Source organism: Pristiophorus japonicus, chromosome X, assembly GCF_044704955.1.
Source record: "Pristiophorus japonicus isolate sPriJap1 chromosome X, sPriJap1.hap1, whole genome shotgun sequence".
NCBI lineage: Eukaryota > Metazoa > Chordata > Chondrichthyes > Pristiophoridae > Pristiophorus > Pristiophorus japonicus.
The window spans coordinates 15,016,489-15,030,580 of NC_092010.1; the positions used below are offsets into that span (position 1 = coordinate 15,016,489).

The 14,092-nt window shown below is 43.6% G+C and overlaps 1 protein-coding gene across 2 annotated transcripts in view; it reads right to left on the reverse strand.

Annotated features, from left to right (window-relative positions):
* Nucleotides 1-5,154: 5,154 nt before the first annotated feature.
* Nucleotides 5,155-14,092, reverse strand: part of LOC139240900 (vitamin D3 receptor B-like) — a 163,102-nt gene continuing 154,164 nt past the window's right edge. For both annotated transcript variants that reach the window (XM_070869406.1, XM_070869407.1), the window contains exons 8-9: nt 12,599-12,715; nt 5,155-8,060 (exon numbers count right to left, since the gene is read on the reverse strand). In XM_070869406.1, coding sequence (XP_070725507.1) covers nt 7,798-8,060; nt 12,599-12,715 — 380 coding nt within the window. In that variant the 3' untranslated portion in view covers nt 5,155-7,797. The remainder of the gene's footprint in view (nt 8,061-12,598; nt 12,716-14,092) is intronic.

The following is a 14,092-nucleotide window of genomic DNA, read 5'->3' on the forward strand; positions in this document are numbered from 1 at the left end:
TTCTTCTGTGTTACTCCACACTTCACTTACCAAACCAGTACAAAAAGTAGGAAGGCGAAAGGCAGAGGAATCTCTCTTGTGCAAAAGCCAAAGTGCTAGCTGTCAGCCTGATGTGCCAAAGGCATTGCCGTGCACTGCAGTTAAACCTAGACAGTAATGTTTGAATGTGTGCAGATGGCTGCATGCAACAACCTTGCATACACCAGCAATAGGACTTGAAACAACTGAAATGATCCTTAACCTGCCCCCCTGGGCTTCTTCTCTGCACAATGGTAATAGTGCAGGACTCATTCAGCTATCCATCCTATTCTTCATTATTGGCTTGCCTGGGTCTTTAGACCACAGGAACTAAATATATCAAACATGCCCACAAGGTTTTAAAGGAAGTAGGTGAAAACATTGCAGATGTCCTAACTATAATCTTCCAAAGTTCAGTCGATTCGGGAACATAAGAAATAGGAGTAGGTGTAGGCCATTTGGCCCCTCGAGTCTGCTCCACCATTTAATAAGATCATGGCTGATCTGATCATGGACTCAGCTCCATTTCCCTGCCCGCTCCCCATAACCCTTTACTCCCTTATCGCTCAAAAATCTGTTTATCTCCACTTAAATATATTTAATGACCCAGCCTCCACAGCTCTCTGGGGCAGAGAATTCCACAGATTTACAACCCTCTGAGAGAAGAAATTCCTCCTCATCTCAGTTTTAAATGGGCAGCCCCTTATTCTGAGACTATGCCCCCTATGAGTGGAAATATCCTCTCTGCATCCACCTTGTCGAGACCCCTCATTATCTTATATGTTTCGATAAGATCACCACTCATTCTTCTGAACTACAATGAGTACAGGCCCACTCAACCTGCTAACCTACTCAACCTTTCCTCATAAGTCAACGGAATCTCCGCAATCAACCTAGTGAACCTTCTCTGAACAGCCTCCAATGCAAGTATATCCTTTCTTAAATACGGAGACCAAAACTGAACGCAGTACTCCAGGTGTGGCCTCACCAATACTGTTGCTTTAGATTGGAAAATTGTGCATGTCACTCCGCTATTTAAGAAAGGTGAGAGGGGGAAACCAGGGAATTATAGACCAGTTAGCCTAACATCTGTTGTCCGGAAATTACTAGAGTATATAATTAAGGATGGAGTGACTGAATACCTTGAAAATTTTCAGCTGATCAGAGAGAACCAGTGTGAATTTGTAAAGGGTGGGTCATGCCTGATGAACCTGATTAAATCTTTTGAAGAGGTAACTATAGTCGTGGACAGGGGAATGTCTATGGATGTCATCTATATGGACTTCCAGAAGGCCTTTGACAAAGTCTGAATAAGAGACTGCTAGCTAAAGTTGAAGCTCCTGCAAGTGAAGGCAAATTATTGGCCTGGTTAGGAAATTGGCTGAGCGGCAAGAGACAGGCAGTAGGGATAATGGGTAGGTACTCAAACTGGCAGAATGTGACTGGTGGTGTCCTGCAAGGATTTGTGTTGGGACCTCGAATACAGTAAATATTTAACTTAGCTGATGGGATAGAAAGTCATATAATCCAAATTTGCTGATGACACAAAGATCGGCGGCATTGTAGGCAGTGTAGATGGAAGCATAAAATGACAAAGGGATATCGACAGATTAAGTGACTGGACAAAACTGAGGCAAATGAATTTCAATGGTGGCAAATGTGAGGTCATTCATTTTGGACCTAAAAGGATAGAAAAGAGTACTTCCTAAATGGTGAAAACCTAGAAACAGTGAAGGTCCAAAGAGACTTTGGGGTCCATGTACATAGATCATTAAAATGTCATGGACAGGTACAGAAAATAATCAAAAAGGCTAATGGAATGCTGGCCTTTATATCCAGAGGACTAGAATACAAGGGGGTAGATGTTATATTGCAGCTGTACAAAACCCTAGTTAGACCACACCTAGAGCACTGTGAGCAGTTCTAGACATCACACCTTCGGAAGAATATATTGGTCTTGGAGGGAGTGCAGCGTAGATTTACCAGAATGATACCTGGATTCCAAGGGATAAATTACGAGGAGAGATTACACAAACTAGGGTTATATTCCCTGGAATTTGGAAAGTGATTTGATCGAAGTTTTCAGGATCTTAAGGGGAACTGATAGGGTGGATAGAGAGAAACTATTCCCGCTGGTTGGGGAGTCTAGGACAAGGGGGCATAATCTAAACATTAGAGCCAGGCCTTTCAGGAGTGAAATTAGGAAACACTTCTACACGCAAAGGGTGATAGAAGTTTGGAACTCTTCCACAAACGGCAAGTGTTGCAAGGTCAATTGTAAATTTTAAATTTGAGGGATAGACTTTTTGTTAACCAAAGGTATTAAGGGATATAGGGCAAAGGCAGGTATATGGAGTTAGGTCACAGATCAGCCATGATCTCATTGAATGGCGGAACAGGCTCGAGGGACTAAATGGCCTACTGTTCCTATGTTCCTACATTGCTCTGTGCAAGAGACACAAGAACTTAGGACTTTGAAGGCATCTATATAGTGAAAGTGACATTCTAAATCTGGCTTGTGTGGCAGTGGATAAAATGAGCCAAGTTTTTCCACTCATATAGACTGGGAGATAGCTTTAGGTAAAAGCTCCCAACGAGCACCAAAGTACATCAGGATTTTGTATGCTTGCTCTGAAAGAACAGATATTTCTGGAGGTTTTTCAACACTTTAGGAAACCTGAAAAAAAATAAAAAGCCAGGGCAAGACAAATTAAACTAGCAGAATATTGGATTATTTGCCCGTTGCTAAATTTGTAACTGTTTCTTAAATTATTTCAGGATTTCAGCCTCCACCACTCTTAGGAAATCTATTTCCCACATTGAACACTCTGGATCAATCCTAAACTCACCTTTTACTAGTTTCAACCCATGTACCCTTGTCCTATTCTCACAATTGAATTTAAAGTAGGAGACCACTTGTGATACCGTCCACTTGCAGCATCATTTTCATGCGTGTGCTCAGCACACAGTTTCCCCAAAACCCATTGAGCTGGGCTATATTCAGTGTGTGGAGCATATGGAATGAAGCAATACAGGCATTCCTCAAAGGACTGCATAATGTATGCACCAGTGAGTATGCTCACAGGTTTGTAGAGCTGTTGCATTGTGAGTGGCTTAACCAGTCACGTGATGTTCACAAGCCTCAATAAAACCCCAGTCAGTTGAGTCTAGGTCATCCACGATGAGGTATGCAGTTGTGAGCTTAGTGGATGAACTGGTAATATGTAGTGAGATTGTTAAACCTTTGTTAATAAACCAACTGGTTCTTAATAGCAATGTGTTGCTATGAATTCTTAAGCAAAGAACCCATGAAGCACATACATTACAAACTGACACTGAAAATTTGATGCATTGCAATAAGTCAGACGTGATAGACCAATGGCCTGACCAGGACAAGATAACTGAATGATAACTAAGAGTCATTTTAAAATCCCTACTCTAAGGTCTAAACTGAGATAAGACATAGTCCACAATGACAGGAATTTACGCAGTGCATGGCTTATAAATGGTGTACAAATTTTCTTTTTTTTTATAAACAAAAAAGGAAAAAAGATTGTGGAACTTTTTGGGGAGGGGTGGGGAAAGATATGTAAAAGGTGCAGATTACAGTCAGCCCATTAGGAACAGCCTTATATATACACATGATTGGGACATTAAAGTAAAAGCAACACAGAACTACAATTAACTGCACAGCGTTGCCCATCCTCAGCATAAACGAATGATCTTGTGCTCAAGCAAGCCTTGTACAATGCAGCAGGATGCCATTAACACACACCGAGAACAAGCCTTTTCTACAACACCAATAACAATATTACATATTTTTACACCCACAGAACTGAGCTCACAAACACAAAGCCACTGTATTTTTTTTGGAGGTGGGGGATATAATTCATTTTGCTGTCACCAAAATAACACAATCGAATTTTTCAATAATAATTCACAATCCTCTGCAAAATATACCTTCTATTTGTATAATAAGCTAAAACTGTACATTTACAAAATATAAATTTGTCATCCTTATTTCCATTTGGTAAATTTGACTTTCCCATCCCAGAATTTCCAGGTCCAAGGTACAGTACACGCGGAATAAAAAGGTAACCACACACTCTCAGCTAGTACTGGATGGCTCACGTAGGTCTCCCTGTCCACTTGTGTGCTGCAATCTGGGTAAACGTAGTGTGCATTATAACAGAGCCACCAAAACTTACGATTGGGCAAGCTGCATTCGAGGTTGACAGTGCTCATGTGTGACAACTCAGACAGGTAAAGAACCATGTAAAAAGCACACATCCTGTCCAAACACAGTATACTTTTGTATAAATGACATACAGCTCTAATGTGGTGTACATACCAGTGTCTGCTTATACCCGACTATGTATTATCACTTCTCCAGGGTTGTATTACACACATTTGAATCATTTACACAACTCAAAATCTTCTGTCTCAATAATGCCTTAAAATGTTTGCCTATTTCCCGTAAGTGCTGCTCGCTCATTTATGCAAGTAAATGCATTGTCTTGACGTCATTTACACACGCTACTCAATTTTCTATTTTACCTTTTTTCCATCTATTGCATACATTTAAGGCAGTAAGGGCTGGATTTCTGGTCTTCCCGTTAGTGCCCCGGAGGGGTGATAATGGCGGCGGCAAGCACTTCCGGGTGGGAGGCCAGCTTCCAGCGCCCCACCGGGACATTCGGTGCTGGTTTCGAGGGCGTGGAGCAGTACCGCCCAGAAGAGGCGAGCCAATGTGCAACGCCCCTGGTTACGACACCGGCTTGATTTTTGACTGCTGCCTGATCTGTAGCGGCTGCAGTGAGGTAAGTAATGTCGACCTCAGGCAAGTGTGATTGTTTTTTCTTTTTTTTTTTACGATTTATGTTGTGGTGGCGTATGTTATTTATTGGGAATGCTTTTGGTGTTTTTTTTCAGGGTTCCTCTCCCCCCCCCCACCCCCCCAGGCCTCTTTTAGAACGTTCCGAGGCCGGCTGTTAAGCTGGGGATTTTCACTTGCTCAGCCGGCCTAGCACCCTAAAAGAGGTGTGCAACGCCTCCCTTAACGCTCCACCCCACACTCAGCGCCCAGCTGATGAATTTTGCTGACTGAGGCGCAAACCTTACCGCCCCGCCGCCATTACCGCCCCGAAATGAGCAGAACCGAAAATCCAGCCCAAAGAATCATCACTTCAATCATTTATAATTCATTTCAAAAAATAAAGTTTAGGGCAAGTGCAGGACACCCACATAAGCATCAGCCAGTTAGGGACACAAGGTGGGAAGGATTGTCTTTTGCAATCAGTAAGATTCAGATCTCCAGGGGACCTGTTTGTAAGTGACATCATTGGCGTCAAAGAAGTACATTTTCAATCTGCCCAGGTCTGGATTCAGCACATTAATGGGGTATATGTTAATACAGCCACACCGGTCAAAGCAGATACTTTTAAACATTTCTACTTCTTTAAACCCTGAAGGGAATGCGGATTTCCTGAGTATGAAACAATGTTATTTGCTTCCAAATAATAAGTGCATAAAATGGCTGCTGTTGTGCAGAAATTCTGGCTGAATAACAGGATGGGATAGACAGTGAATTACTCACAAACAGATCCAGGTATTACAGCTGTTTGGTGTGAGTGCATACTGTGCAATATACAGACAATAAGGTCACAATCTGTTCTACAGGTCAGGCTGATGTCACTGCAGCATTTCCAACACATTCTAGTGTAAGAGAGAATCACCTTAATACCAATGGGCTCTCCAAATACAGGAAAGTGGTGCAACTTGTATTTTTTTTCCTTTTCCAACAATTTGCACCCCTCTTGTGGAGGTGGTAACTTGTATTGTTCACAGTTTCACAGGCACCCGTCGTCCTCTCCTCCACTACTTCACTCAAGTGACCATTCTTCATATAGGAGCCTAGATAGTGAGTGTCTACAGGGAATTCTACCAACAGGGTATCACAGCCAAACCAAATTGTGTCAACTAACTCAGCACAGAGCAGCAATTGAACCAGAAACCTTCCTAGTCTATGAATCAACCATTCACTGGATAAATTCCCGAACCATCAGGGAGCCCTAACTTGTAATTTTCAAATAGGAACCATAAAAATAAAAGAACGATTGGACACAGGTGTGGTGTGACGCATAATCCAGATTTGCTGACCATCTGAATTATTAGTAATTTAAGTAATTTTAACTCTTGCCATCTACAGCCCCAACTTTTCACCAACTCAATGTGAACTGCGCTGGTGAAGAGCTCCAAATGCATCTGACATCGCTGCACAGTTCTGGGACCTGTACGGATTTAAACAAAGCTCAATAAATAAATAGGTACTACTTGTGCTTGTATATAGTTTTGGGAAAGGACCTTTGAAAACTATCCCTTCTTCCCAAGGGCATGTGCAAACACTAGGGAGTGGTAGTGTCACCAAGTACCTCCCAAGCTTTCAACTGCAACTTTCCGATTATGTACCATCAATCAAATTATAATTTGGTCTTCAGTAGTGCAGGTCATGATAATGACCAATACATCAGTCCCCTGTCAATCAGCTCTAGTGGTCAACACGTCCTGGACACTCGCAGACCAAGCAGTAAATATATTTTTTCTGGGCAGGAAGAAGTAGGGCACCAATGGACGAAGGCTTCCAAAGCTGCACTTGATGTTTGTGGTAGTTTAGTACCTGCCGTTAGGGATGGACATTGCTGGCTGTATTGCCACTGAAAATGTTTGATCATTGCTCCTGCTGTATCTCGATTGCGTTTTCGGATTATTTAAAATCATTTCATAAATATTAAGAAAATTACTGTAAAAACAAGTCTTTCCCCTCCAAAATGTACGGGCAACAAATCCAAGAAAGTGGTAATTTTCTCTCTTGCAGCCGTACCTTACGGGTACAGTAGCATAGTGGTTATGTTAATGGACCTGTAATCCAGAGACCTGGACTAATGATCCAGGGACATGAGTTCAAATCCCACCATGGCAGCTGAGGAATTTACATTCAATTAAATAAATCTGGAATAAAAAGCCATTACCAGTAATGGTAACCATGAAACTATGGGATTGTAGTAAAAACCCATCTGGTTCACTAATGTCTTTTAGGGACGAAAATCTGCCGTCCTTACCTGATCACGCCTACATGTGACTCCAGACCCACAGCAATATGGTTGACTCTTAACTACTCCCTGAAATGACCTAGCAAGCCATTCAATTGTATTCAAGGACCGTGCTCAAATGGAGCGTATTCAAGATGGTATTCAAAGACACCACCTGCTCAAGGACAATTAGAAATGGGCAATAAATACTGGCCTTGCTGGCGATGCCCACATCCTATGAATGAAAAAAAGCTACCTGTAACATGGGGATTTGAAGGCAATGAGGGGCGACATCACATTATTTTGACTGTCGAATGAATATATCAGATGTATGTAGTTTATATACATCTAATGCATTCATAAGATACTTATGATATTGCCCATCACTGCCTTCGTGTTCCCATGTTACAGGTATAAATGTAGTATCTGCGAAGGGGAAAACTACTACTTCTACCTTTCATTGTTGCTTCTACATTGTACAGCACCTGCGCAGGTGGAAACCTTTTCAGGAACGCTGCAATTACCACCCCACCCCTTCTCTCTTTAAATCAGTGGTCCAATAATTCAGAGTTGCTCCATCGGCACCACATTTGATAATTGGAAACCTAATTTTCAAAGGAAATGCTGTGCGTGCACCATCAAGCCTGCTACCCTGTGTGAACCCAACAAGTTTGCAACAAAAGAAAGTGATTCAATGATCTGATTCATTGCCAAAGACCTCAAGCACAAGTGGTGTGAGCTGCATGGTATGTTTGGGATTAAAGGTCAGAGCCTGGTACTGTTTGGAATGCTCCTCGCTCAGGCTCCGGAGGTCTGTCAACTTCTGGATCATCTTCGGGTACAGCAACCGATTACCTGGAGGAGGATGTTTGACTCGAATGTATGACTGCAAAGTCTCAGATAACCCATCTTGAATATGCTCCACTTGAGCACGGTCCTGTACTCCGGTACGATCTGAAAATGTATACAGAAAGAAAAACTCACATAAAAGCCAAAAGCATGGAGAAACTTTGTGTGTCAGCCTTGAAACAGAAGGTTGTGGGTTCAAGCCCCACACTTGGGACTCAAGCACATAACATAGAAACATAGAAAATAGGTGCAGGAGCAGGCCATTCAGCCCTTCTAGCCTGCACCGCCATTCAATGAGTTCATGGCTGAACATGAAACTTCAGTACCCGCTTCCTGCTTTCTCGCCATAACCCTTGATCCCCCGAGTAGTAAGGACTTCATCTAACTCCCTTTTGAATATATTTAGTGAATTGGCCTCAACTACTTTCTGTGGTAGAGAATTCCACAGGTTCACCACTCTCTGGGTGAAGAAGTTTCTCCTCATCTCGGTCCTAAATGGCTTACCCCTTATCCTTAGACTGTGACCCCTGGTTCTGGACTTCCCCAACATTGGGAACATTCTTTCTGCATCTAACCTGTCTAAACCCGTCAGAATTTTAAACGTTTCTATGAGGTCCCCTCTCATTCTTCTGAACTCCAGTGAATACAAGCCCAATTGATCCAGTCTTTCTTGATAGGTCAGTCCCACCATCCCGGGAATCAGTCTGGTGAATCTTCGCTGCACTCCCTCAATAGCAAGAATGTCCTTCCTCAAGTTAGGAGACCAAAACTGTACACAATACTCCAGGTGTGGCCTCACCAAGGTCCTGTACAACTGTAGCAACACCTCCCTGCCCCTGTACTCATAACCCAGCTGATACTCCAGTGCAGGACTAAGGGAGCACTGCACAGTCAGAGGTACCGTCTTTCAGAAAAGGCATTAAACCGAGGTCCTGTCTACCCTCTCAGCTGTACGTATTCGAAGAAAAGCCATGGAGTTCTCCCAGTGTCCTGGCACCATACATCAACCAACATCAACAAAAATAGATATTCCGGTCATTGATCACGTTGCTGTTTATAGGACCTTTCTGCCAACAAATTGGCTGCAATGTTTCCTACATTACAACAATGACTACACTTTAAAAGTACTTCATTGGCTGTGAAGCACTTTGGGATGTCCAGTCGTTGTGAAAGGTGTAAATACAAATCATTCATTCTTCCCGCAGTAGAAAACAGCTTTGGGTGAGCAGATATGGCCGGACAAAAGATTAACCAAATAACTGAAAATACTGAAAGGCATCAAAAAAGTTAAAACAAGAGATAGGTTTGGATGAAAGTTGCTGTTCAGTGTCATCCTTCCAGAATAGAAACCCTATCCCCACGTTCAGGGATTTCACACCATTCCATTATGCGAGGACCTGGGTGTAATGTGTTAACAATGTTACTGCTGAGCTAAATTTAGCTCTCAAGGGGCTAAATTCATGGGGCAGCTTGGTTTTCAGGTGTGAATTAGATTTCAGACACCAGCCTGTTGTAGACAATGAATGATAATTTGATATTGCAGTGATCGTTCACACTAACAGCTGCTGCTCAACTATATTTATTTGAACTCAGCAGGTTAGGTTGAATTCTGCTCTCGGGGTATTTAGCTCGACTAAAAGCTGACACTGGAGTCAGGCTTTTAAGAAAAAGAGAGCTGGCAAAGCTAGGAGGCAGTCAGACAGCAAATAGCTACAACAACGGTCGTGATTATGTTACTGGACTAGTAATTCAGAGACGTGGATGAATGATCCAGAGACATTGGCCGGAATTTTACAAGGGGCGGGATCAGTGGCGGGTCAGGTGGGAAAGTGTATTTTTATTGACAGTGGGTTGGGAACCCGCTGTGATCCCGCTGCAATGTGCTTTCCCAATGGCATGTCTGTCACCACTGGGTAGACCAGACAGGAGGACAACGTAATTAAACTCACTATAATCTACTTAACAGACCCTTAACAGGCTCTTTTAACTTACTTGTTTTTTTTTTTTTTTTTTTTTTATTTATTCGTGTCCAATCGTTACAATTCTTTGTCAAACGCCAGAGGTCACCCTGCACCAGTCAAGGATCACTCTGCACCAATGCTCTTAGCCAAAAGGCCTAGAGCCACTGCTTGTTAACTTTAACTTCATGCACCAGCTGATCCCTTGATTCAAATGTACAGTAAAAGCTCCCACCTGACAGATGATCACTTTCCTGAGGCAGAAGCTGCTCCTCATTGCATTTCCAAACAAAAAAGGCAGGCTGCAAGTGTTTCCACCAAAGTCTCCATCCAGTCTCACCTCATTACCTCACCATTGACAGATTGCTTCTGTCATCTGTACTTCACCTGCCATCTATTCCATCGGCATTGGTGCTGTTTATACAGTCTCATCTTGGCCTTCAGAATCGGACCACGATGAGCCCCAGCACCAACCATGCACACCAGCAGCACCAATAACATCTCCACCAACCTTCTCTGCAATCATCTGATGCTGCACAGGACACAGGGCATCAACACCCAATCACATTACTGTCCGGATTTACTTACCTTGACGCTGTACACACTGGCTGCCTCATGATGCGCCAGGTTGGCAACACCCTGCACCTACACCATAAAGCATTCCGACATGACTGAGCCATTCCTTTCACACTCATCACCATTGCAGGGGGTACCGTTATGTCTCACCATTCACTGCAACTCACTAACCCACTTCCAAAGGTGCACACAGATCTGTCCAAGACAGGAAAGTGTTGAAAATAAAGATTTCAATGTTTGACAGCACATGAATACCAACTATACATAAATATTGGATTAAACACACAAGTGGCTACCCTTGTGTGTTGTTAGTTGGTATGATTGCACTAGGATGAGGGCGAGTGGTGGCTATTGAGATGGGGATGTGATAGAGAGGGATGGGTGGAGGTGCAAGGTAAGTTGGTTTGAGTAAGGATGTGCAGGAGTAGGGTAGGGAAGGCAGAGTGATGGGGATGTGCTGAGTGAAACACCAGGCTGAGGTTGAGTGTACGAACATTTCCTGATCTAATGAGATAATTGAAAGGTTTGCACCACTGCACCCAGGTCCTCCTGACCACACCCCTGCTTGTGCCCTCCTCTGCAATCTCCAACCAGGCTGTTTTGATTTGCTGGGGAGATCTCTTCTGCCCATCGGAAGGGGAGAGAACCTAGCTGCATGCGGTGACTCCCTCCATAAGCATATGGAGGGCGTCATGGAGAACGTGGGTGCAGCCCTCTGCCTCTGTGCAATCATTGTCAGTGTTTTCAGCACTTCAATGTTGTAGAACACAGACAGCACAAACGTCAAAAGTAAGGTGACCATGGTCGCATTAAGTTAAACTGGCTGGTGACGCATCATGAATGACGTCACCAGACCCGCTTCCACTAATTGGGCTGGGAAACGCGCTGAGTAGGTTTAACAAGACCTATTAACACAAGTTCATTTTGGACAGTGGGATGGAGCAGCAGTGGGGCCGCGACCTGCCACTGACATTGCCTGCACTGGACCCACCCAGGTAAGTAAAATCCTGGCCATGAGTTCAAATCCAACCACGGCAGCTGTGGAATTTAAATTCTGGAATTTAAAAAAAGCTAGCATCAGTAATGGTGACCATGGATGTTTAATCCAATATTTATGTATAGTTGGTATTCATGTGCTGTCAAACATTGAAATCTTTATTTTCAACACTTTCCTGTCTTGGACAGATCTGTGTGCACCTTTGGAAGTGGGTTAGTGAGTTGCAGTGAATGGTGAGACATAACGGTACCCCCTGCAATGGTGATGAGTGTGAAAGGAATGGCTCGGTCATGTCGAAATGCTTTATGGTGTAGGTGCAGGGTGTTGCCAACCTGGCGCATCATGAGGCAGCCAGTGTGTACAGCGTCAAGGTAAGTAAATCCGGACAGTAATGTGATTGGATTGTCGTAAAAACCCATGTGGCTCACTAATATCCTTAAGGGAAGGAATTCTACCGTCCTTATCCAGTCTGGGCCTATATGTGACTCCAGACTCAGCCATGTGGTTCACTCTTAACTGCCCTCTGAAATGGCCTAGCAAGCCACTCAGTTGCATCAAACCATGAGGAAAAACAAAACAAACCTTCACCTAAAGGACTGCAGTGGTTCAAGAAGGTGGCTCAACACCACCTTTCCAAGGGCAATCAGGGATGGGCAATAAATTCCGGCCTTGCCAGCGATGCCCACATCCTCGGAATGAATTAAAAAGGTGGAATACAGGCGAGGAGTTAGAAAATTAGCTTTAAATCATGCAAGACATCCCAGTGAAGCATGGTGTGTTCATTCTCTTTTATTACAAGTCAAGGCATTGATGGAAACAAGTAATGGAATCAACCGGGGCCTCGGTTTAACATTTCATCCAATTATAAGATAGCACCCCCGATAATGAGACAACTTGATAGTTTACTGCCTGATCCATGTGTGTCACTGGGTAAGGACAGGAGCCGGAACCATGGTTGACACCATCCTCCCCCCCCACCCCATCCCCAGCACAAATGGTCTGTATGGATCACTGAGCCATCAGGGAGGTTGGCCCTGCTTTCCATACTATTCCCACATTTTACATTGAGTGCCATTTTTGTTTTTTTGTTGAAGCATCGCTGCTGTCCTTACCAGGCGAGAGGAGGCAGATGGCCATCAGCAGTACATGTTCTTCTTCATGCAAACGCAGATTCTTCAGGCCAATCTGAAATTTTAGCAGTGGCTCCAGCAACTGCAAGGAATGGCCAGCTAGAAAGGATACAAGAGGAAAGTGAAAATCTCTCTGGGTACATTTTTTATAATATTCTTTATTTAAAACAAAATTCCAGGTGTAAATCTGAAAGTTACATTTATCGGGTGGAAAATCCGAAAACCAATGTTACAAGTAAACCGTCAATTTCTTTCTCCCTCATTCTTTTAGGAGACTCAAATAACCCTGAAGATAAATGATCATAAAAGGAGTTGTAATCATTTTTTGTTCCTGCACATGCCATAAGAGGCTTGATAGATTTACGTACTGAGTATGCACACAAAAAAGCATCCTGGTGATGTAGATTCGCATTGCTACGCACGATCCTCTACTACTCCTGACCCACAAGCAGTGCTGGAAACGCACTTACCTTCTGGATCTGACAGCTCCCATCTCCCTTCAGCTGCCAGGTTCCCGAGCCCTGGGAAACCCGGCGCACAGCCATTAAATTCAAATGACTCACAAAGTCTGAGGAACGGAGCCTCATTTAAATATTATAATCAATGACCCACCTCTCCAGAGCGGGTTACTTGGATGCTACAACTCCCATTTGCGGTTGGTTAGGGTCGTGTTTCACATTTTTACCAATTTAACGCAGCCCCCCCACCCCGACACTCTCCTGTCTGTCATTGCGGGGGGGGGGGGGGGGGGGGGGGAGGAGGGGGTAAAATTACCGCCCTCCCCCAAGTATCAAACCCCTAATCTCAAACTTACACCCCTGCAGGCCTGAGGGGATGGAAGGTCATTGTTTGGAGGATGCAAATTATTCAAAGGATAAGGATGCCCTAGAAGGCAGGTAATCCACCTTTTTTTCCATTAAGTTTCTCCACACATCATAGGAGTAGAGTATACCAAAGCTGTGGCAATTCAGAAGGAGGACACCTGCAGGAGGCAGACAGACCTGCCAAAGAAATGTAAAATCTAGAGAGTAACATGTATGAGGATTACACCACATGGCAGCCTTGCAAATACCAATCAGAAGTGCCTAGGAAGGTATCTTAAAATGGGTGGAAATGACTTGACTTGCCCCAGAAACTACTTCCTGCAATATGGCAGCAGTATAGAATAGAAATCACCGCCCACTTAGCTATCCAATACTAGGCCACTGGTTTGCCTTCAGTCTTCAAACCAGAGCAAACAAACTCAAGACTTCTGAAATTGCTTCACAGTGAAAGCAAAGTCTCTCTTCTGGTGTGACAGCAACTTTTGGTAGGAACTCTGTGAATCCTAAGGGTTTCCGAGTGAGAGTATCAAATCAATAACAAACTATAAAGGCTTTCAGTTCACTGACCCTTCAAGATCTGCTGCAAAAACCAGTGGGACAGGACTCGAAAGTCTCGGCCTCAACCTCACACGTCTAAACATTGGCAACATTA